The 23,148-nt window shown below is 38.2% G+C and overlaps 2 protein-coding genes across 2 annotated transcripts; both read right to left on the bottom strand.

The window, feature by feature from the left end:
- Positions 1-3,733: 3,733 nt before the first annotated feature.
- On the bottom strand, positions 3,734-11,550 carry LOC103026570 (tripartite motif-containing protein 16-like). The gene is made up of 6 exons (XM_022677668.2): positions 11,048-11,550; positions 9,855-9,950; positions 8,064-8,306; positions 6,410-6,569; positions 6,253-6,312; positions 3,734-4,923 (listed from the first exon to the last, which is right to left on the bottom strand). Exons 1-6 carry the CDS (start codon positions 11,417-11,419, stop codon positions 4,301-4,303), a joined length of 1,554 nt encoding a protein of 517 aa, XP_022533389.2. The 5' UTR covers positions 11,420-11,550; the 3' UTR covers positions 3,734-4,300.
- Positions 11,551-15,072: 3,522 nt separating this feature from the next.
- On the bottom strand, positions 15,073-22,989 carry LOC103026260 (tripartite motif-containing protein 16-like). Its single transcript, XM_022677947.2, has 6 exons — positions 22,358-22,989; positions 20,782-20,877; positions 19,390-19,638; positions 17,920-18,079; positions 17,356-17,415; positions 15,073-16,474 (listed from the first exon to the last, which is right to left on the bottom strand). The coding sequence occupies exons 1-6, from the start codon at positions 22,730-22,732 to the stop codon at positions 15,927-15,929; spliced, it is 1,488 nt and encodes a 495-aa protein (XP_022533668.2). The 5' UTR covers positions 22,733-22,989; the 3' UTR covers positions 15,073-15,926.
- Positions 22,990-23,148: the final 159 nt, after the last annotated feature.

Genomic DNA, 23,148 nt, shown 5'->3' with positions numbered 1-23,148 from the left:
CTTTGCACATTTCATTCATTTCATGCATTTTTTAGTCAGCTTTACGAGGTTTCTTGCTTCTTAATGTGTTTGAGAGCATCAGTTGTAAAGTAGTGAAGAGGTAGAGTTACAGGTATATACAGTGAATAGCTCTATTTGAGTAATGTTCTAATCTATATTATGACAAGAAATACTCAACTAAGTAAAGAAAAAAAATACTTTAAGTAAGAAATGAAAGTCAATCCAACAAAAGTAAATCTGTCAACTTTCTTGGCCTTTCTACTTTTTCAACTTAGTCCACACATTTTGTGTTAGTTCACATTCATCTCCTTAAGCCATTTGGTCACAGCTATGGAAGAGTACCACCTGCTGGAAGACCCATGTGTGACCAAGTCTCAGCTTTCTATCTGATGCCTTGAGGTGTTACTTTAGTATTTCTTATAATCCTCCTTCTTCATGATTCTCCAGAAAAAAGCTGTCCTAAACAAGATACTACCACCCCCGTGCTTCACAGCTGGATGCCGCTCTTTGGATTAAAAGCTTTTTCTTTTTTACTACATACAGAGCAAAAGAAATATGTAACTGTTTTGACCTAATGATCAGTGGTATATGTGGAGGAATAAAGATGAGGCTGTAAATTCAAACAACACCCCTCCCCCATGCCTTCAGCTGGTTTATTGGTCTTATTGTGCATTCTTTAGTACCTGATGCCTCCAGTTCTACCACAAACTCTTAAAGGAGAAATCTGTTGTGAATTGGACTTGTGGTGCAGTGAAACGTGATAAAGAGTACAAACTTTTGTCCAATAGCATGCCTCTGTTCTCTCCCAGCATTTCAAAATACAGCACCTTTAGTCGATGATCCCATAATGCTTATAATGCTAGTGATAGGGGCATAGCATTTCCCATGCAAAGAAATCACTATTTTACACCATTAACAAACTCACAGTAGCTCCACACATCATTGTTATAATTCTGAAGGCCATGGTATTTAAAATGAGGCACTAAGAACTTTGATAGTGCACAGATAATTTATTAAAAACACTATTTATACACGCAGTACATTCAGGTAGATCTCCAAGCGCCGCCATCTTGAAATTAAGTCAAGATAAATTGACTGACAAGGATAGGGGAACAGATTTTTAGAATGAATTCTGTAAAAATGTATGAATTCCATCTATTTTCTGAGGTAATACTTCATTATCAGTTTATATATATATATATATATATATATATATATATATATATATATATGTACAGCTCATAAAAATTTGAATATCATTGAAAAGTTACTTTATTTTAGCAATTTAGTTCACAATGTGAAATTATACAGATGTATAACACACAGAGTGATCTATTGTAAGTGTTCATTTACATTAAGAATGTTCATTAATTTAGCCTTTGGAAATGGAAAAAATCTTGAACTCATCTTAAATCATGGCATGAATTTAAACACCTGGCAACAACCAATTAAAATGGTCCTCATTACAAAATTTCTCACGGAGTTGACGTCTGATGGAGTCTTACGGAGTTGACGAAATCTTCAGTTTTTCATCATAACACGTGATTTCTTCGCAGAAGCCATCTTGTTTATCACCAGCTGCTTGTGGCCTCAACAATAAAGTTAGATTAAACTTTTATTTCTTAATAAAATCACATAAACCTTGAATTTTATCGACCATGGTGTTAACACTCTATGGTTGTGACATAGCTGGTTTTGTTAAAGAAGATAATTAAGGAAACATAGGAGAAATATTTACTCATCAGAGCAGTGGCCTCACGGCATGTCCACCAAACAGGAAGTGAAAAAGTGGTTCTTAGAGTGTGATTTGGCCAATATACAGCCTGATTTTTTGCATTTTTAGAAAAATCTTATGGTGTTGACAGAAACTCCAGACACGATTTTAATCATGTAAAAAGTACATAAATATATTTTTTAAATTGTAAATTTCTATACAGTGTGAATAATTACTTAAAATACATGATCACAGTAGCTATAGTGTTTGTTTTATTTTACTTATTTTACTTATATTTAAGTATTGTAAAGTCATGAAACTTGCTTTCGGAGAAGGGTATTTTTAGGTTCAGGCAGCACACTAGGTGATGTAAAATAAAATATATGTGTAAATAAACATTAATTCACATTTTGTGGCATAAATAACTTCTTCTTTTATTGTTCAATCTAATTATTTGACATTTTTAGAACACATTTTAAGAATTACAAAGAATCTTTTGTCCCTCATCTCAAGAGTCCCTGGTTTTTGTTCACTAGTTGCAGAGCCACGAATGCACGACTGTACTGCACTAACAGAGTCTAAAAGCTGGACGCCAATTACAGGGGTGCAGATCTCTGATTTTCTTGCAATAGACGGATCTGTAGTTTGTGTTATCACATTTTAATCCTGTTATAAAGCTGTTTCTTTGGAAAGGAAGAAAAAAAGAGCTGCTATCCCCAGCTGAATCAGTTGTCAGAGTGTCTGAAGTGAGTCACTGTCTGATCACACGGTGGCTCGTGCTTCACCTACACCATGCTTTAGGTTTGCTGGAGTGTTGTGTCTGCTGTGAATTCAGGGTAAACCCTACAGGTGTTCTGCACGCCAGCAGTGCAGTGACGTCAAACACATGCAGACATATGAGACATCAATCTCTGAGGCTCTTCTTCAACAGACATGTAGGATGCAGACGTCTGAAATCATGCATAATTTTATGGGACAGGTGAAACAAGGATGTGACTGGGTTAGCAGGTTGACTAAAGGTCTGAAATCGCACCTTATACTGTCAGAAATTAATTACTTAGGAATGCCTCAATGCATCTTGATGATCTCCAGGACTTTAAGAAAATATTATAAAATATATATATATATATATATATATATAAATAAAATTGAACTTTTTAGAAGCATGTGTCCTGTTACATTTGGCACAAGACTAGCACATAATTTCAGAAAAAGAACATTACATTGAAAGTCAAACATGGTGGTGGTAGCACGATGGTCTAGAGCTGTTTTGCTGCTTCAGGTCCTGGACAATTTTCTGTAATAGATAAAACCATGAATTCTGCTCTCTACCAGTAAATCCTGAAGGAGAATATCCGGCCATCAGTTTGTGACCTTAAGCTCAAGCGTACTTGGGTTCTGCAACAGGACAATGATCCAAACACACCAGCAAGTGCACCTCGGAATGGTTAAAAAAACAAAAAAACAAAAAACAAACAAAAGATGGTTAAGGCCCCACGGACTTGTTAAGAGTTGAACATTGCATCTTATCTTGTCAGGAATGAATTAATCAGGAATGTCTCAACACACCAGCACATCCTACAAGCAACATCCTCTCCAACTTGTGACCTCTGTGCTTACCACCAAGAGTTTCTCTACCAAGTACTAAGTCACATTTTAATTGCGGATCAAATACTGATTTCACTACCTCAAATAAACATCTACCATTTATTTAATGTTTTTGTTTTGGATTTTTTTTTTATATTTTATCTCTGTTAAACCTAACATAAAAGAAACTATATTATGTCTTTGTAAGGTAGTGAATATAGAAAATCAGCAGGGGATCAAATCTTTATTTTGTCACACTGTACTTCCACTTACTGAGCAAGGACAATGATGCTGTTTTGCAATACGAAGGAGAAGTTAAGACTTTTCTTTTGCAGAATACCCTGCACAGAAATACAAAAAAAAAAATCTTTTTATAAAACTTAATATGCTTTTAATGGTTTTCATGGACATTCATTTCTTAGGGTAATTAGTATTAGAAAATAACTCAAATATTCACTATTCACTGTATACTTGTAACTTTACCTCTTCACAACTTTACAACTGATGCTCTCAAACACATTTAAAGGACTAGAAATTCAAATAGTTTACTCTTGACAAGTTCAGCACAGCTGTTAACTGAAAGCCTGAATTCCAGAAATGCCAGAAATTATAGGAAGTGGCGTAACAGCGCAGACCCCATCTCGGTTCCTACCAAAAAGTGGACCATTCCTTCCTTTCCTATTAATCCCAATGTAGGAGACAGCAATGCAAACCCAATGGACTAGAAATTCAAATAATTAACTCTTAGGGAGTTCAGCAGCACAGCTGTTAACTGAAAGCCTGAATTCCAAGTGACTCTACCTCATAAAACCATATTTTAAGGTCATTTTTTAAGGTCACTGGTCATTTCAGTTGAGTTTTTTTAAGGACATGGTTGGATCCTGCTGCGCTAACTCGCTGGTGAGCTATAGAATAGTTGGTAGAATGATGTGTTCAAACTTTGACTGGTACTGTATTGATGTGGATAAAGCTGGTGCTGGTGAATGTGTAGTAGATTTGTTAATGCGTCCCTGCACTTTGCATCCATGGTGGCCTTGATGTGCTGAAGTATGAAAACAGTGTTTTTTCCTCAATAACATCATCCTCATTTACATTACAAAGTTTGACATGAGTTCCTTTCCCTGCCAGTCCAAACCCAGCGTGCACCGGCTCAGTGAACTTAGTCTGGACCTTGTAGATGAGGCTCATGCTGTCCACCACATTGTAGAAAGCTAGAACACCAGCTTCATGATCCAGATACACTCCTATTTTAGAGCATGGCTGCTCGTAGTCCACTGTTACGCTCTTATTCTTGTGCCAGAAATGGTAGGAAGTGGCGCAACAGCGCAGACCCCAGGAATCTTGGTTCCTACCAAAGAGTGGACCATTCTTTCCTTTTCTACGGATCCCGATGTAGGAGACAGCAATGCAAACCCAGTGTCTGCCACCAAACTCCACCTCCCAGTACTGGGGGCTTTTTCCCTGCAGACCCTCATTGCAGAGTATCTGTGCTCTGCAGTCAAACCTGTCCGGGTGGTCAAGATAATTTTCTGCCTCGACTACAGCGGTCACTTCCTTGTTCTCCTTAGACAAGCGTAGGGATACGTGGGCTGTGTTGAGGTTCAGTGTGAGCTTGCACGCATCTGTAATTAGCAAAAAGAAGCACAATTAAAACATGCAAAAAGTCAGAAGTACAGTGCTGTCATAAAAGTATTTCCTCTTTCTTTACTGGGGCGATCCTGATGAGGGCCAGTTTCATCATAACATTTTTGATGGTCCTTTTTTCGACTGCACTTGAGGATACTTTTAAAGTTCTTTTTTTTTGTTTTGATTGACTGACCTTCATTTCTTAAAGTATTTTTTATTCTTTACTTAGTTGATTAGTTCTTGCCATAATATGGATCATTAGAACATCACTCAAATAGAGCTATTCACTGTATACCACTGTAACTCTACCTCTTCACACCTTTACAACTGATGCTCTCAAACATATTAAGAGAAAAGAAATTCTTTAGTAATTAACTCTTGATGAGTTCAGCACAGCTGTTAACTGAAAGCCTGAATTCCAGGTGACTCTACCTTATAAAGCGGACTGAGAAAATTAAGCCAAGATGTGCAAAACTGTCTAATCTAAGCAAGAGGTGCTACTTTGAAGAGTCTAAAATATAAAACATATCCTGGTTTACTAAATAATTCCATCCTTTTGTCTTCATAGTTTGGATGGTTTATTATTTACTTAGTATTAAAATACAGTGCATTTTAAAATGTTGAAAAGCCACTGAATGTCCAAACTTTTGACTGATATTTGACTGAGAATGCTGTGTTAATTGAAAACATATACAGTACAGGCCAAAAATGTGGACACACCTTCTCTTTTTCAGTGCGTTTTCTTTATTTTCATGACTATTTACATTGTAGATTCTCACTGAAGGCATCAAAACTATGAATGAACACATGTGGAGTTTTATGTACTTAACAAAAAATCAATGACCTGGTCTTCCACAGTCACCGGACCTGAACCCAATCCAGATTTGAGGTTTGGGGTGAGCTGGAGAACAGAGTGAAGAAGACAAAGGGGGCAACAAGTGCTAATAAACACCTCTGGGAACTCCTTCCTTCAAGACTGTTGGAAAACCATTTCAGATTTCAGGTGGCCACCTCTTGATTGAAGCTCATTGAGAGAATGATGCCAAATGAGTGTGCAAAGCAGTAATCAGAGCAAAGGGTGGCTATTTTGAAGAAACTAGAATATAAAACATGTTTTCAGTTATTTCACCTTTTTTTTTTGTTAAGTACATAAAACTCCACACGTGTTCATTAATAGTTTTGATGCTTCAGTGAGAATCTACAATACAGTAAATAGTCATGAAAATAAAGAAAACGCATTGAAAAAGAGAGAAGGTGTGTCCAAACTCTTGACCTGTACCGTAAGTTATTTTTCTCATCAATTTAAAGATTGAATAGAAACTAACATTGTAAGAAGTCCTCCCGTGTCTTCAGAGCTGGTGCTGGAAGACTTACTGCTTCTCTAACTGTAAAAAAACAGATGTTTTTAGTAAGCAAAGACTATAAATCAACAATAAAACAATATACCATTTGTACAGGACAGATGTTTCAGGTCCTGCTTACCGTTCTCAGAGATTGTGGTGAAGCAGGACTGGCAGATGTGCTCCAGCTGTTTGATGAGATCTGCTACAGCTTCAGCAGAAAACTCAAAAGACGAGTACGGATGTACAAAGAACACAGCAGCATCCATGGATGGAAGAAGGGCGGGAACAGACAAAAAACGCTGTACGAAAATTTAAAATCCATGTTAATGTTCATCGCTTTTTATATTTGCTCTGTTTGGATCATGCATTTAAAAGTCCAGCTCTTTAGAACATTACAGAGCCTTGAAGGTCCACCTTAAAGAGCTTTTTATGTCTACTTAGGGTTAGAACTTACCAGTCGAAAGTTTCAACACATCCTAAATTCAGTGGTTTGTCATTATTTAAGAAATGTTCTGCATTATACTGTAGATTAATATTAAAGTCATGCAAACTATGAAGAAAAACATATGGAATTGATTAATAAAAAAAGTGTTAAACAAACCAGAATATGTTTTATATTTTACATTTTTCAAAGGAGCCCCTCTGTCTTAGATGACAGCTTTGCACATTTTATGAGGTAGAGTCACCTGGAATTCAGGCTTTTAGTTAACAGCTGTGCTGAACTTATGAAGAGTTAATTACCAGAACCTCTTCCTCTTAATGTGTTTGAGAGCATCTGTAACCTGTATTCATGTATTATTCCGGCACATACAGGTAAGCTAGCAATGATGCAGCACTTACAAACCAAATACAAACCAAATGCGATGTCATTAAACACAACTGAGAGCTGCTGGATCCCATAGACACAGTGCAGAAACATCATGTCTCCAATAGAGTAAAGCTGTTACACTTTTTATAGTAAGCTTGGATTACCCAATTTTGACTGAAATGGCCAAAAATAGAGGCCACCACAACAGAGCAGCAATGGAACTATTTTAACTCTGAGTGCTTATAACCAAACAGATTGTGTTTTCTCAGCATGTGGCCTCGTGCCTACAACCGTTATAACACTCCCTCGCGTGTTTTATTGCTTAATTCTGGTAAGAACTACTCAACTAAGTAAAGAAAAAAAAATACTCTAAGACATGATGGTGAATCAATTCATTGCAAAGACCATCAAAACATTATGATGAAACTGGCTCTCATCAGGACTGTCACAGGAAAGGAAGAGCAAGAGTTACCTCTGCAATACAGAATATGTTCACGAAACTGCTTAAAACACTACCAGTAGGACAATCGCCAGAATACTGATTACACCTGTTTACCTCCCTATAAATACACCTTCACTCCATTCAGTGCTCATAGAGTATTGTAGGTTCCTCTCTTTACAAAGAGTTATCTCATTGCCTGTTTTTGCCATTCCGTTATGACCCTTTTTCTGTACCCTTTCAACTCTGATACTATTGATTACTGTTAAAGAAACATTGAATCAGCAGGTGTTTTAATACTTTGTAAAACGTTTTATATAATGAGTGAAGGAATGTTATGTAACAGTTTGGGAGTTTTAAAGTTGGTCTGTTTTAAGGATTCATGTTGTGTCACATTATTTCACATACAGTTTAATTCATACATTTAGTGTTTAATGAATTGGGCCTACGTTCTTTTGAAAAGTGTCTTGGTATTTGAGCCAGGGTGGATCTACAGTATGTAAGCATCAATTGTGGATCACCTGTCTCTCAAAGTAAAGATCTTACCAGTAAAAACAGGATGTTCTGGTTTGCTTGAGAGATCTCCTTGAGGTAGTGTAGTTTAGCGTCTCTCCTCTGCAGCTGACCCAGCTCCTCCTGCAGTCTGCCTAGGACTTCAGTAGCCTTCTTCACCATATCTTCCTCCTGAGCTCTGATCATATCCTTTACTGTACACTGCCTCTCCTGCATGGACTGGATCATCTCCCTAAACAGTCTCTCACTCTTCTCTACTGCGTTCTCGGCCAATATCTGCTCAAACATCACATTCAGACAAAAATACAAGAACATCAACTGTTCAGAATCACTTTTTCAAAAGTATTATACATATACATATACAGGGGTTGGACAATGAAACTGAAACACCTGTCATTTTGGTGTGGGAGGTTTCATGGCTAAATTGGAGCAGCCTGGTGGCCAATCTTCATTAATTGCACATTGCACCAGTAAGAGCAGAGTGTGAAGGTTGGTTCAATTAGCAGGGTAAGAGCACAGTTCTGCTCTAAATATTGCAATGCACACAACATTATAAGTGACATACCAGAGTTCAAAAGAGGACAAATTGTTGGTGCACGTCTTGCTGGAGCATCTGTGACCAAGACAGCAAGTCTTTGTGATGCATCAAGAGCCGCGGTATCCAGGGTAATGTCAGCATACCACCAAGAAGGACCAACCACATCCAACAGGATTAACTGTGGACGCTGTAAGAGGAAGCTGTCTGAAAGGGATGTTCGAGTGCTAACCCGGATTGTATCCAAAAAACTCTATAAAACCACGGCTGCTCAAATCACAGCAGAATTCAATGTGCACCTCAACTCTCCTGTTTCCACCAGAACTATAAATTATTGTGGTCTGAAACCAGGTGTTTAAGTTTCATTGTCCAACTCCTGGTACATATAAATTCATCATCAGATTGTAATGTTATTTTGTAGAACCAATAACAATCGAAAAGAAAAGAACAAATTTGGAAGTTGTGTGTAACCCTTGTGTAACCTAACATGCTAGACATCTCAGCATAGAATTGTAGAGGTTCCTAATGGTGTCTTGCAATAATCTTTTGCTTGAATATTTACACAGTTACTGCAATTGTTTTGTGTAGCTGTGCAATTGTTAAAAGAGCGTTCAGTAGCAACCAACAATTTGTTTTATCAATGGCAGGTCTGGTCATGTGATTGTGTGATCATAGTGTAGCATCAAGCTGTGGCTGTGCACTATTTCAATAGAACAATGCTCATCCACTTACTGCTGCTTTCTCAAAAGATGGCCTTGAAGGTCCTGTCTCTCACACACTGCACAGGGCATAACTGGAAGGTCAATCACCAGAGTATTGATTCCACCTGTTCATAAAGCGTTACCTCATTGCTGGTTTTTGACATTCCGTTACGACCCTGTCTCTTTGCCTTTCGACTCTGATTTTTGTCGTTTATGGTATGTTTATTCTCTCTGGCTGCTGTTTACTGGTAGTGACCCTGCTCGTTTTGACTATCCGCTTGCATTTGATTCACATTTGAGTCTTTCTGAGTCTTGTTTAGCCATGACAAAGACAGAGATACCATAAAAAAGCCAGCTGCCTCGCCAGATTTGACTGCCTATTTAAAAATGTGTGGGATGCTAACGGACATGCAATCAATATTAAACCCTGTACAGCAAAATTTGGACACCATTAGGAACCTCTCCAACTCTACAATATGCGTTTTACACTACCTCTGTATGTGTAGCTCAATAACCATTTCTCATATCAGTGTACATTTAAATCAGTAATATAAAAACTGTAATATGAATAATTATTAATGAACAAACCTTGAAGGCTTCAACTGCCTGTTGTATTACTTGCACTTCCTTTTCTCTGGTTTTAACTCTGTTGGCGATCTCTCTCTGTATCATCCCAGTCTTCATCTGGAAACAAAATAAACAGAAAAATAGAATTTACTTACAAGTCAGTATTGGGAAAATGGCAAATGACCTTATATGACAGTGTGGAGCATCCAGATTGGAGTATTTTGTAGTAAACTACTCTATCTGTTATGTATGTCTGCTAGTTAGCAAGCTAACGGCTACACAGCTAGCCACAAGAAATCATTTAGAGCAGTGCTTCATGGTTTGATTTATAAAACATTGGCAAAGTGATTTAATGCTACCCTTTAAATTCTCAAACAAAGCCTTCATGGTTAGTAAAAGATACTTTAGCCAATGTCAACATTAAAATAAATAACAAAGAAAAACATTTAAAGAACACAGTTGAGGCCAGTGTTAATGATTTAATAATTTTTAAAAAATGGTCGTAAATGGTCTCCATGAGAGTGTTCCAAGACAAAAACACAAAAAAAAAACACAACGGCCTGTCTCACATTTACCAAAAAACCTCTTGATGATCTCCACTATTTTGTGTAAATATAGTTTTGACTGACGTGACAGAAGCAGAACTTTTTGGAAGGTGTGTGTCCCTTTACATCTGCCATAAAACCGACACATAATTTCATAATACCTAATGTAAAACATGGTGGTGGTAGTGTGTGATGGTCTGGGGATGCTTTGCTGCTTCAGGGCCTGGACAAACTTGCTTTAATGAATTGAACCAGGAACTCTTCTGTTTACCAGGCAATCCTGAAGGAGAATATCTGGCCATCTGTTTGTGACCTCAAGCTCAGGTGTACTTGGGTTCTGCAGCAGGACAATGACCCAAAGCACAAAAACAAGTCCACCTCTGAATGGCTTTAAAAAAAATAATAATAAATGAAGATTTGGGAGTGTCCTAGTCAAAGTCGGATTGAGATCCTGTGGCATGATTTTAAACAGGTGGTTCTTTTTGGAAAATGCTCTAATGTGACTGAATTAAAACAATCCTGTAAAGAAGAGTGGACCAAAATTCCAACGGAGAGATTGTTTTTTTTATTTACTCAGGTTTTCTTTGTCTGATACTAAGGTTAGTTTGATAATCAGAACATTTTTAGTATGACAAAAAAGCAAAATAGAAAAGGCCTCATTATACCTACATGTGCCTCAGCCACCTCCACCTCGATGGAGATGACGTCATGTGTCCTGTGGGCGTTGGTGATGCACAGGTAACAGATACACTGCTGATCCGTGCGGCAGAAGACCTCCAGCAGTTTTCCGTGTTTGGGGCAGGTTATCTCCTGCAGCTTTTCAGTCGCCTCCACCAGCTTGTGTCTTTTCCCTCCATGCAGTCTGTTGTGCAGGTCCAGATGAGGCTCACAATACGAGGCCAAACACTCCAAACAGGTCTGCTCAGCTTTACGCTTCCGTCCCTCACACGCATCACACTCCACGCCTGCAGCTGAGACTTCAGCAGCAGCAGCACTTACATCTAGAGTCTGACCCGAGATTTCTTCATCCGTTTCCTCCATTCTGGTGAATAAAGGAGAACCGAGCAGCACCAAACCCGGAGAGCACTGGTTAGTTTCGTTTCTGCAGAAGTGAGACTGGTGCTGCCAAATATTGTCTCTTGGGGAGGGTGTGGAGGCTCTGACTCATCGACATCATGTTCACTTAACCTCAGGAACATGTGATACATGTTTTGCATAATCTCTTTTATGATCTCTCACTCAGTACAGGGCAAAAGTTTGGACACACCTCTTTTTTAATGCGTTTTCTTTATTTTCATGACTATTTACATTGTAGATTCTCACTGAAGCATCAAAACTATGAATGAACACATGTGGAGTTTTATGTACTTAACAAAAAATGGTAAAATAACTAAAAAAAAATATATATATATAGTCTAGTTTCTTAAAAATAGCCACCCTTTGCTCTGATTACTGCTTTGCACACTCTTGGCATCATTCTCTCAATGAGCTTCAAGAGGTGGCCACCTGAAATCTGAAATGGTTTTCCAACAGTCTTGAAGGAAGGAGTTCCCCGAGGTGTTTATTAGCACTTGTTGGCTCCTTTGCCTTCTTCACTCTGTGCTCCAGCTCACCCCAAACCATCTGGATTGGGTTCAGGTCCGGTGACTGTGGAGGTTTAGCTCATTTTTTGTTAAGTACATAAAACTCCACATGTGTTCATTCATAGTTTTGATGTCTTCAGTGAGAATCTACAATGTAAATATCAGTCATGAAAATAAAGAAAACGCATTGAAAAAGAGAAGGTGTGTCCAAACTTTTGGCAAGCTGTCCAGGCCCTGAATCAGCAAAGCAACCCCAGACCATCACACTACCACTGCCATGTTTTACGTTCAGTATGATGCTCTTTTTTTTCTGAAATTATGTGTTAGATTTAGATGTAACAGGACAACTTTTATCACATCAGTCCAAAGAATATTCATCCAAAGTCCTGGAGATCATCAAGATGTTTTTTTGGCAAATGTGTTTTTATCTTATTATTGAATCAATTAAAACTGATCTTAACTGAGGCGAGTGACACCAGTTGCATTTGTTTAAATGTGGTTCTGGGTTATTTTGTGACCTCCTGGATGAATTGTTCATGCCCTTTTGGAGTAATTTTGGTCGGCCGGTCACTCCTGGGAAGGTTCACCAGTGTTCCATGTTTTCTCCATTTGTGAATAATAGCTCTCACTGTGGTTCTCTGGAGTCCCAAAGCTTTAGAAATGACTTTATATCCTTTTCTAAACTGGTAGATGATCAATGATTTTGTTTTCTCATCTGTTTTTAAATTTCTTCAGATTTTAGCTGCTTCTTGTTGTCAGACAGGATCTATTTAAGTGATTTCTTGATTCTACAGGTCTGGCAGTAATCAGTAATCAGGCCTTGTGGTTGTGGTTAGTAGTGAAATTGAACTCAGCTTTCCAAATTGTGTAATTAATCATAGTAATTAATTTATAAAAGGAAAAACACTTTTTTTTTTTACACAGGGCTTTTTCAACTAATAAACAAATTCGTCATTTAAAAATATTTACTCTGATATTATATTTGTCTGATATTAAAGTTTGTATGATAATCTGAAAAATGTAAAAAAAAATAATAATAATAAATAAATAAATAAATAAATAAATCTATAACGAGGGTAAATACTTTTTTACACCAATGTATATTTACTGTGTTCAGTTTGACTATGTTTGGGATCATAGAAGAATTTTCCACACGATTTGCTCCCAGATTTGCTCTTTTAACTCTGTGTTTCACTTCACACTCCACCTCCACAGCTGTGGGTGCAATGAAACGGGAAGAAAGACCTTCAGTAGCAGCCAGAAGAACAGAACCCAGCAGTACGTTTCATTTCGTTTGAAGTGCATCTGTGACAGTAGCAGCCAACGCTTATGTCAGAAGAGATTAATACCTAATGATGTTTCTGATACACAGCAGGGGATCTGTTTTTCTGTTTTAAAAACTCGCTAAACTGAACTTACGCTTCTGTTTTGTTTAACCACTGACTCACTGTCTGAATGCACTGTAGCACAGTCATATATTTAAAAAAAATCCCAAAATACCAGCTTGTGGCAAAATTATTATTTGCAGTAGGACATACAGGGGTTGGACAATGAAACTGAAACACCTGGTTTTACACCACAATAATTGATTGTGGTGACGGACAGTTCTGGTGGAAACAGGAGAGTTGAGGTGCACATTGAATTCTGCGTGATTTGGGTTCAGCCGTGGTTTTATGTTTTTTGGATACAATCCGGGTTAGCACCCGAACATCCCTTTCAGACAGCTTCCTCTTACAGCGTCCACAGTTAATCCTGTTGGATGTGGTTGGTCCTTCTTGGTGGTATGCTAACATTACCCTGGATACCGTGGCTCTTGATACACAAGACTTGCTGTCTTGGTCACAGATGCGCCAGCAAGACGTGCACCAACAGTTTGTCCTCTTTTAAACTCTGGTATGTTTGAACACTCACACATGTTGTGTGCATTACAATATTTTGAGCAGAACTGTGCTCTTACCCTGCTAATTGAACCTTCGCACTCTGCTCTTACTGGTGCAATGTGCAATTAATGAAGATTGACCACCAGGTTGTACGACCCCTGTACTTGTCTACATAGAGTTAATTACCAAGGTTATTATTATTGATAACGATACCTGAACTGTATTAAGTGTAGAGGAACTAAAATTATAGATCTAAAAAAAAAAACTAATATAAAGTACAGGCAGACAAAAGCAGACAAGGAAATTCCAAAAATCAAGGTAAAAAAAAACCCAATAGAACAGATATAATAATAATAACCAGAAAAGACAAGATACACAAAATGCTTCATAATTCTACAATAACCAGACAAGACGTCACACCAAGATCCAGGTGTGAAACTCAAACCAAATCACCAAACTAGCATAAAAAAATCAATGCATAGTAATGATAATAAACTGAAGACAGGGTTAAATGGCCTAAAAGAGTTTTACTAAACCCCTGGTAAATCCCTGTCATATAATGAATAATGCATAATGCCACGCCATATCATTAGGAGAATTAGTATTAATAGCTTTAACATCATTACATAATAACTTACCGTAGCTTATTATATATGGATAATTACACTTTATTACTGTTCTGATAGTAAGCATACCCTTCATGAACCCATTTTTGCAAAAAAATCAGCAAGGTGCTGCCCTCTTTTGGATATAATTCGAAATTGCATCCATGACTACCCAATCAGAGTACGTTGGGCATTTTCAAATCATGAAAAACAACAGCTGAAAAAAAACATATGAACTACTTCATCACTTGGTATACTGGAAGCATTTAGGTGCTCTTATCTGGGGAGCTGTTAACTTATGGTTTTTGAGGCTGTTAACTTTAATGAACTTCCTGTGCAACCAAGATAACTCTTGCTCTTCTATTCCTGGAGTGGTCCTGATGAGAGCCAGTTTCATCATAATTTTTTTAATGGTCTTTGCAACTTGGATTAACTGACCTTCATTTCTTTCTTCAGTTTTTTTTTCTTTACTTAGTTGAGTAGTTCTGGCCATAATATAAATTAGAACATTACTCAAATAGAGCTATTTACTCTATATCAACTCTTCCTTCTTTACAACTTTACAACCGATGCTCTCAAACACATTAAGAGACAAGACAGCACAGCACAGCTGTTAACTGAAAGACTGAATTCCAGATGAGAGGTTCCTAGTGTCAAGAATGGAAAAAATAAAACATACCCTGGTTTGTTTAACATTTTATCTTTAGTAAATAATTCACTATGGTTTTCTTCATAGACTTATTGTATTAAGCTACAATGCAGAACATTTAAAAATAATGAAATTATTAAATATAAGGTCTGTCCAAACCTGGCTATTAAGAATAAAAATTTAATTGACTAGACTTATAACTTATAACTTCTGCAAGTGTTTCTTACATTTACCTTGATTTTAATTTGATTAAGCATAAACCTAACCTAACACACCAAAATGTGCACCAATAAACCACACAAACACGTGGTCTCTTCTGATTGGTCAGAGATGTCTGGCGCAGGAGCAAAAAAAAAAAAAGTAAATATAGCAAGAAGACTCTGTATTCCAGCACATACTGTATATCTGTGCAGTGTGAAGCTGCTTTAGCAGTGAAGGCTAAAAAATTGGCGGCTGTGCTTTTAAACATGATGTTTTCAATGGGAAACATTGAAAACATGTTTCCCATTGAAAAAAAAAAAGAGTCTCACGGCTGTGAGCAGCGAGCGCTGCACATACTGTGCTCGGTGTGTAAACAGCAAACAGCAAAGAGCAGCAGTTTGTTTATAGCAGTGTATTATCTGCCTAATATATCAGATTAAATTGTGCCTTATCAGCAAGTTTATCTCAGTTAAAAAGAAGTATGCTTGATTATATTGTCTTAATTCTGACCTTGTGCATAAAAATACAAGCTGTTGGCCTTATCCTTATCTACAATAATGAATCTAACAGCCACTTATTCTACCTCTCATTCTCATGCCAACATATTTGGCATTGCCTTTCATTTGGAGTCTAGTCTTCTGAATCTAAATCACACAGCTGAATTTGGGAGCCGATCCCTGACAGTCCAAAACCAGCGTAAACCGGCTCTGTAAACGTAGTCTGAACCTTGTAGAGGAGGCTCGTATACTTTGAGACAGTGTAGAAGGCCAGAACTCCAGCATTGTGATCCAGATACACTCCTATTTTGGGGGACAGGGATGAAGATTTGATGGATGTTTCTTTATTATCGTGCCAGAAATAGTATGAAAACCCGTATTTGCGCAAGGCCCATGAGTTTTTGCATCTTCCAAACAGAGGAGCGTGTTCTCCACTCCTGCGGATCCCTTTGTAGGAGACGCCGATGGAGACCCACGTTCCCCCGTTACCGCAGTTCACCTCCCAGTATCGTGGAGACCCCCGCAGGCCCTCTTTGCATAACGCCTGCTGCCTCTTCTCGAACCTCTTAGTGTGAAAAAAGTAAATCTCTGATTCTCGAACGGCTGTGAGCACCGCGTCGTCCTCGCTCAGATGGATTTTATCGTGCACTGAGTCTGGATCCACAGTTAGCTTGGTTGCGTCTGTGGTGACAGAAAGAGGAAAGTTGTTATTTGAGAATGACATCATTAGAATAAGGCTGAAATGAAGAAACAATGGTGTTTAAAACTCCTTAAAACTATTTTAGACTTTGCATGAACTTGACCAAAAAAATCTGGGGTGCGTTTTTCGAAAATGGTCAATCTTAGCAAATAATGAACGAGCTAAGGCATGACGTAAGAAAAGAACAAGCCAGTTATACGAGTTTTTTCCCAAAAAGCTTTGAGTTTAAATACATAAGTTTAAAAGATTGTCTTTGTTGCTGTGATGGGCAGTGTTGCACGGGCTGCCAGCAGGGGGACTAGTAGACATAGGGGAGGAAATGGCAGAGTGGGATCCCAAAACTCCAACTCCCAGAATCCCCGGCAGTGATTAGCGTCAACCAGCTGCACCTGTGCACTACCCTATATAAACCTCAGTCAAACCAGACCTCACTGTTGCACCTTCACAGAGGGGTGACCGGTACTAGAGGGTTTAAAAAAGAAAAGAAAAAGGTGATCTCAAAAGAAGGAACTAGGTCTGAAAAGAAAGCCACACAAAAAGAAGTTTGAGTTTGGTTGTGTTTTAGTTTGGTTTATTTGAACTTAAAAGCTGTCTTTTGTTGGTACAAGCCATTTTGTGGCATTTCCTTTGTTCTGTTTCCCACCTTTTTTCCACACTTCATATGATGACAAGCCATCCTGCCCCAGATACAGCAAAACAGGCCCAAACCATGATGCTACCACCACCACATCTCATGTATTTCATAAACTGTCTTCAACTATTGCTTTATAAATGCATTATTTAGTGCTTGTAAATAGGTTACGAAGCAATATATAGGTATTATTTAAAGTAAGCGTTTCCAATTTTTTAAATACAAACTCACATTTTAAGAGCTCCTGGCGTGTTCTTGGTAGCGGCGAAGAAACAATACCTGTGTTTTTCACTAAAAAAAAAAAAAACAGAAATAGAATTTTTGTACAGTTTTGTGGATACACAAGCTTTACACAGGGACTTAAGCTCGCTTGTCTGAGAATCAATTTCAATATACAGGGGTTGGGCAATGAACAGCTTTCTCCTGCATCCACAGTTAATGCTGTTGGATGTGGTTGGGCCTTCTTGATGGTATGCTGACATTACCCTGGATACCGTGGCTCTTGATACATCACAAAGACTTGCAGCAACAATTTGTCCTCTTTTGAACTCTGGTATGTCACCAATAATGTTGTGTGCATTGCAATATTTTGAGTAAAACTGTGCAAAACTCTTACCCTGCTAACTGAACCAACCTTCACACTCTGCTTTTACTGGTGCAATAATGTGCAATTAATGAAGATTGACCACCAGGCTGCTCCAATTAATCCATGAAACCTTCCACACTGAAATGACAGGTGTTTCAGTTTCATTGTCCAACCCCTGTATATATATTTTAGTCTTGCGACTGACTTACCTCTCTCAGAGATTGTAATGAAGCTCCACTGGTAGAATAAGTTCAGTTTTTTAATGAGCTCTGAAACAGCGTCAGTAGTCGGCTCAAACGAACAGTTGGGATGGACTGACAGAGCGGGGGGACGGATGACCTTCATAAGGGGGGAGATGGAATAAGCACTCTGTAGGGAAGAACAAAAACATTTACTTTACATATACATATACATTATTTAATATATAATCATGTGAAAGAATAAGGACAACTTGTGAATACATTTTTTTTATATAATATACACATATTTACTATATACAATAGTGTAAACACAGTTAGTTTGAGCTCAATAAATGTAAGACTGTTTTTTATAGTTAAAACTGAATACTTCCAAACATTACTCAACTATTTTGATTGAGGTGAATAAACATTCAAGGCATTAATACAGAAATGGTCAAAAGTTTTGGAACAACCCCATTTTTTGCCCTTTGTTTTGCCATTTAAGCTCTTCTGGTATTGTTAATAACCAGACAACTGCAACATGTTGCAGTAAAGTGCCAGGGAATTTAAGCAAAAAAAAAATAATAATAAAAAATAAAAAATAAAACTGAAAAAAGTTATTTTAGTATTGTAAAATTATATTGTAAAAAAATAGGGGTGCAATAGGGGTGCTGTAAGAGCAAGCATCATGTTGCCTGTGTTCTATATTGTTCTCAGAAAACCAATTAAATAAATAAATCTCAAATAGATAGGACTGTCTGAGACTTCAGCGAGAAAATCAAACTAAAGTCTGAGATTTTAATAAGACAGGTTCTTCCGGATTCCTCTCTAACCATGGGCTAATGATCTGGAACTGATGTGCTGCACCTCACTTTATTTCACACATTTTAATTGTCTTCATATTACATTTACAATGCAAAAAAATCATAAAAAGAAAGAAATCATATTAATTGAGAAGAGGTGTGTCCATACTTTTGATTTGTACTGCGCACTAATGCACATAACACCACATTCATTTAAAACTATGTTTTTAAAATTGAAACTGTTTTTTTTTTTCTTTACCTGTAACATAACACTTAAAGACCTGTAGAAAAACTGAATATGATTAAATTATGATTTAGTGATTCCGGGAGCATGAGATCATCATTTTCACACATGGATTGAGAGAGAGTTCACCACAGAGTCCAGATCTTAACCTCATTGAGAATCTTTGGGATGTGCTGGATGGAGAAGAGCTGCTTTGTGCAGTGGTCAGACTCTACCGTCATCAATGCTGCTGGAAGATCTTGGTGAAAAATGAATGAATGCAACACTGGATTGAAATAAATCTTGTGATATTGCAGAAGCTTATAGTAATAAATGCCGCAGTGAATGCTAACAATGCCGCATTCAAAGCTAAGGGCGGTCCGATGAAATATTAGAGTGTGTGACCTATTTTTTTTGGCCAGGCAGTGTAATATGAATAGAATTACAATGCTAGCAAAACTAGTGTATTGATACCTGACTCTGGAGGAACTGTATATGGTTGTGTTGCTGAGAGAGCTGCTTCAGGTTCTGTAGTTCAGCATCTCTCCCCATCAGAGCGCCGATGTTCTCCTGCACTTTCCCAACGAGTTCCTCAGCCTCCTTTACTACAGCATCCTTCTGAGCCAGTATCAGATCCTTCACCACCTTCTGCATCTTCTCCATACAGCAGATCAACTCAGTGAAGAGTCTGTCACTCTTCAGCTCTGCCTCCTCTGCTGACTTCTGTATCAAACAATACAAGACCACAGATTTAGCAGGGAGATTGTGTAGTGTAATCTGAAAAAAAGTCACCTGAATATTGATTTCACCTGTTGCATGCACTATATGTATACCTTGTTTTTGTACTTTTTGACCCTTGATTTTTGCCTACCCTCTGATACTGCCTTGCCTGTGTTAGACCCTTGTACTCTTTATCCTGTTTTGTATTTTTACTCCCTCTTGCTGTTGTTTACAGGTGTTGACCCTGCTCATTTAGACTACTCATGTCCAGTACATGTCCAGCTATGACAACATTATTCTTCAATGTTTATCCCCAGATTCTAAAAAAATACACCATGATAACATAAATAATAATAATACACCCCCGATTGCTGCAAAGCTTCACATTCACAGTTGTGTCCTAGGCAGATATGTAAATTATTACAGGTGTGACCCAGGTCTAATTAGACGTTGGGTCTTGCACAAGAAAGTGCAAATTGCTTCCCACTCTGCCCTAAAAAAAGCTCTCAAAAACTACAATCTTTAATGTCTTGCACTTCCGTCTCTCTCAGTCTCAGCTCTACCTGCGATCTCCAGCGTCTGGACTACGATACCCAGAATGCACCACAAACTGACATCACTCCCTTTTACATTCACATGACAATGCAATTGGCACTACCATGAAGTAAATCACCTGAATATTGATTACACATGTTACACACACTATATATACCCCCTAAGTTCTCTTACTACTCATTTTTTGTTTTGTACAAAGTGTTTTATCTTTCCTGTATTAACTCTCTCATTTCCGACCTTGTTTTTGTATTTTCCAACTCTGATTTTTTTTTGCCTACCCTCTGATACTGCCTTTTCTGTGTATGACCCTTGGACTGTTTATTATATATTGTATGTTTTCTCCCTCTTGCTGTTGCTTACCGTTGTTAACCCTGCTCGTTTTGACTACTCTTTTTGCCCAATACTTGATTTAATGAAGTACATTGTTTGCATTTGTGCATGTCTTGTCCAGCCATTGAAACGACTGGGTAGTATACTTCTTGGTGAGAGATCATTTACAGTTAGGCATGACTCTAAAATGCACTCAAAGACATTCTGTGGACATCCACTATTGTCTTTGTTTGCCTTCAGGAATGACGAGACTTTTCTTACCTTGAAAGTCTTAATAGCGTGCCTCAGATCTTCCTCTGCCTTCTCCCATGTCTGAATTCTCTCAGAGGTCCTCTTTTGCATTTTGTCCAGTTGAATCTGCAAACCAGGCAGGGGAATTACAAAAATGGCTGCTGGATATGGAGAGAAATTAGTGCCAAATTGAAAAGCAAACACTGCCATGGAAAAATGTAAATTAAATCCACAAGATGCATTGCTTTTCCTCACTAACATGCAGAATATGTGCCAAAATGAAATGCAAAACCACTATTACATGACATTTCTCAACCCCACCCCAAGATCAGTAGTGGGTTCTGATTGTACAGTGATTACATTTCATTTAGGCGTGAATACCATGCTGATCCCAGATGAAATGCAATCCTGTGCATTTGAATCAAACTCACTTTGTGAAGACTCAACTACTAAGACTCAAAATTTATTCAACTGGGACCCACGTTAGGCTTAGCTCAAAGGAACTTAAAATTTGCCTCAGACTCTAGTTTAGGGATACATTATCTATATATTTATGTATGTATATTTTATAGATATTTATCTAGTTTTTTTCTACTCTAGAGACTAAAAACATGGCTAAGACTCACACCAAAGAGACTCAAGACTTAGCTGAGACACATACCTTAAATTCTGAGACTTAGCTTGGCTCAGACACTCAGTCAAAAGATTCAACTTGGGCTCACACCACCGAGATGTGGCTTAGACTACCATTCCAAGGACTCAAGACTTGGCTAAGACTCATACCTAAAATATTGAGACCTAGCTTAGGCTTGGGCTCTAGTCTAAGACTCACAACAAAGAGACTCAAGACTTAACTTAGACTCATACCTAAAATATTGAGACTCAGCTTGGGTCAGACTCTCAGTCAAAAGACTCAACTTGGGCTCAAACCACAGGGACATGATTCAGACTTACACTCTAAAGACTCAAGACTTAACTTAGACTCATACCTAAAATATGAGACTTAGCTTGGCTCAGACTCTCAGTCTAAAGACTCAACTTGGGCTCACACCACCGAGGCGTGATTCAGACTTACAATCTAAGGACTTACATTTTTGGATAAGACTCATACCAAAGAGACTCCAGACTAAGCATAGACTCCTTAAATTCTGAGACTCTCAAAGGACTCTCAAAGGACTTGGGCTCACACCACAGAGACATGGTTCAGACTTTAAACACTCTAAAGACTCAAGACTTGCCTAAGACTCACACCCTAAAATCCTAAGACTTATGGTTGCACTTTAGGGTTGCAGTCTAGAAATTTGATGCATGATTTACTCTTTAACGACTCAATACTTGACTCAGATTCACAGCCCAGAGACTCAAGACTTATTTCAAACTAACACCCCTTAGATTTGACCTCTTAGACTTGCAACCCAGAGACTTGAAACTTGCACTGCAGTGATTAGACTCAAGCCTGCAGGAAATAACTTGCAGCCTCATTATATTTAACAAGTTTTAACAAGTGCCATAAGTTACATGCATGATTACAAATGCACCAAACAACAAATCTTGGGCTTTAGGATTAACTGTGCAACTGCAGATCTAGAGCAAGACAATTTCATACTTTCTTCTCAGCCACTACGACCTCAGTGGAGATGACGTCATGTGTCCTGTGGGCGTTGGTGATGCACAGGTAACAGATACACTGCTGATCCGTGCGGCAGAAGACCTCCAGCAGTTTTCCGTGTTTGGGGCAGGTTATCTCCTGCAGCTTTTCAGTCGCCTCCACTGGCTTGTGTCTTTTCCCACCATGCAGTCTGTTGTTGTGCAGGTCCAGATGAGGCACACAACATGAGGCCAAACACTCCAAACAGGTCTGCCCAGCTTTACGCTTCCGTCCCTCACACGCATCACACTCCACGCCTGCAGCTGAGACTTCAGCAGCAGCAGCACTTACATCTAGAGTCTGACCCGAGATCTCTTTACCCGTTTCCTCCATTCTGGTGAATAAAGGAGAACCGAGCAGCACCAAACCCGGAGAGCACTGGTTAGTTTCGTTTCTGCAGAAGTGAGACTGGTGCTGCCAAATATTGTCTTTTGGGGAGGGTGTGGAGGCTCTGACTCATCGACATCATGTTCACTTAACCTCAGGAAAAACCACAAGCAGCTTTGTGGAAGCTTTGCAGAAGATGGAACAAAGCATAAGCATAATTATAAGGTGGAAAACCCCATAATATTCCCAGCTTCATTCAAATTAGATGTAAAAGTAGATGTAAACACATATTTCAAATAAGGATTACATCTTTTTTTGGTAAATGATTTTGTCTTGGAACGCTTCCATGGAGACCATTTTCATCCAGTCTCTTTATTATTATTGAATCATTAACACTGACATTAACTGAGGCAAATAAGACC

This window comes from Astyanax mexicanus, chromosome 8 (genome assembly GCF_023375975.1).
Source record: "Astyanax mexicanus isolate ESR-SI-001 chromosome 8, AstMex3_surface, whole genome shotgun sequence".
In the NCBI taxonomy this organism is placed as follows: Eukaryota; Metazoa; Chordata; class Actinopteri; order Characiformes; family Acestrorhamphidae; genus Astyanax; species Astyanax mexicanus.
The sequence above is the reverse complement of the archived record's forward strand: the minus strand, read 5'-3'. Positions and strand labels throughout refer to the sequence as shown.

Coding starts and splice junctions, on each gene's coding strand:
- LOC103026570 (XM_022677668.2), bottom strand. CDS start 11,419: ATGGAGGAAACGGATGAAGAAATCTCGGGTCAGACTCTAGATGTAAGT. Junction 8,307..9,854: donor AGGCAGTTGAAGCCTTCAAG/GTTTGTTCATTA, acceptor ATGTTTGAGCAG/ATATTGGCCGAGAACGCAGT. Junction 4,924..6,252: donor ACGGGAGGACTTCTTACAAT/GTTAGTTTCTAT, acceptor TGCTAATTACAG/ATGCGTGCAAGCTCACACTG.
- LOC103026260 (XM_022677947.2), bottom strand. CDS start 22,732: ATGGAGGAAACGGGTAAAGAGATCTCGGGTCAGACTCTAGATGTAAGT. Junction 20,878..22,357: donor TCGTAGTGGCTGAGAAGAAA/GTATGAAATTGT, acceptor CCTGGTTTGCAG/ATTCAACTGGACAAAATGCA. Junction 18,080..19,389: donor TACAGTTCCTCCAGAGTCAG/GTATCAATACAC, acceptor TCTTCCCTACAG/AGTGCTTATTCCATCTCCCC.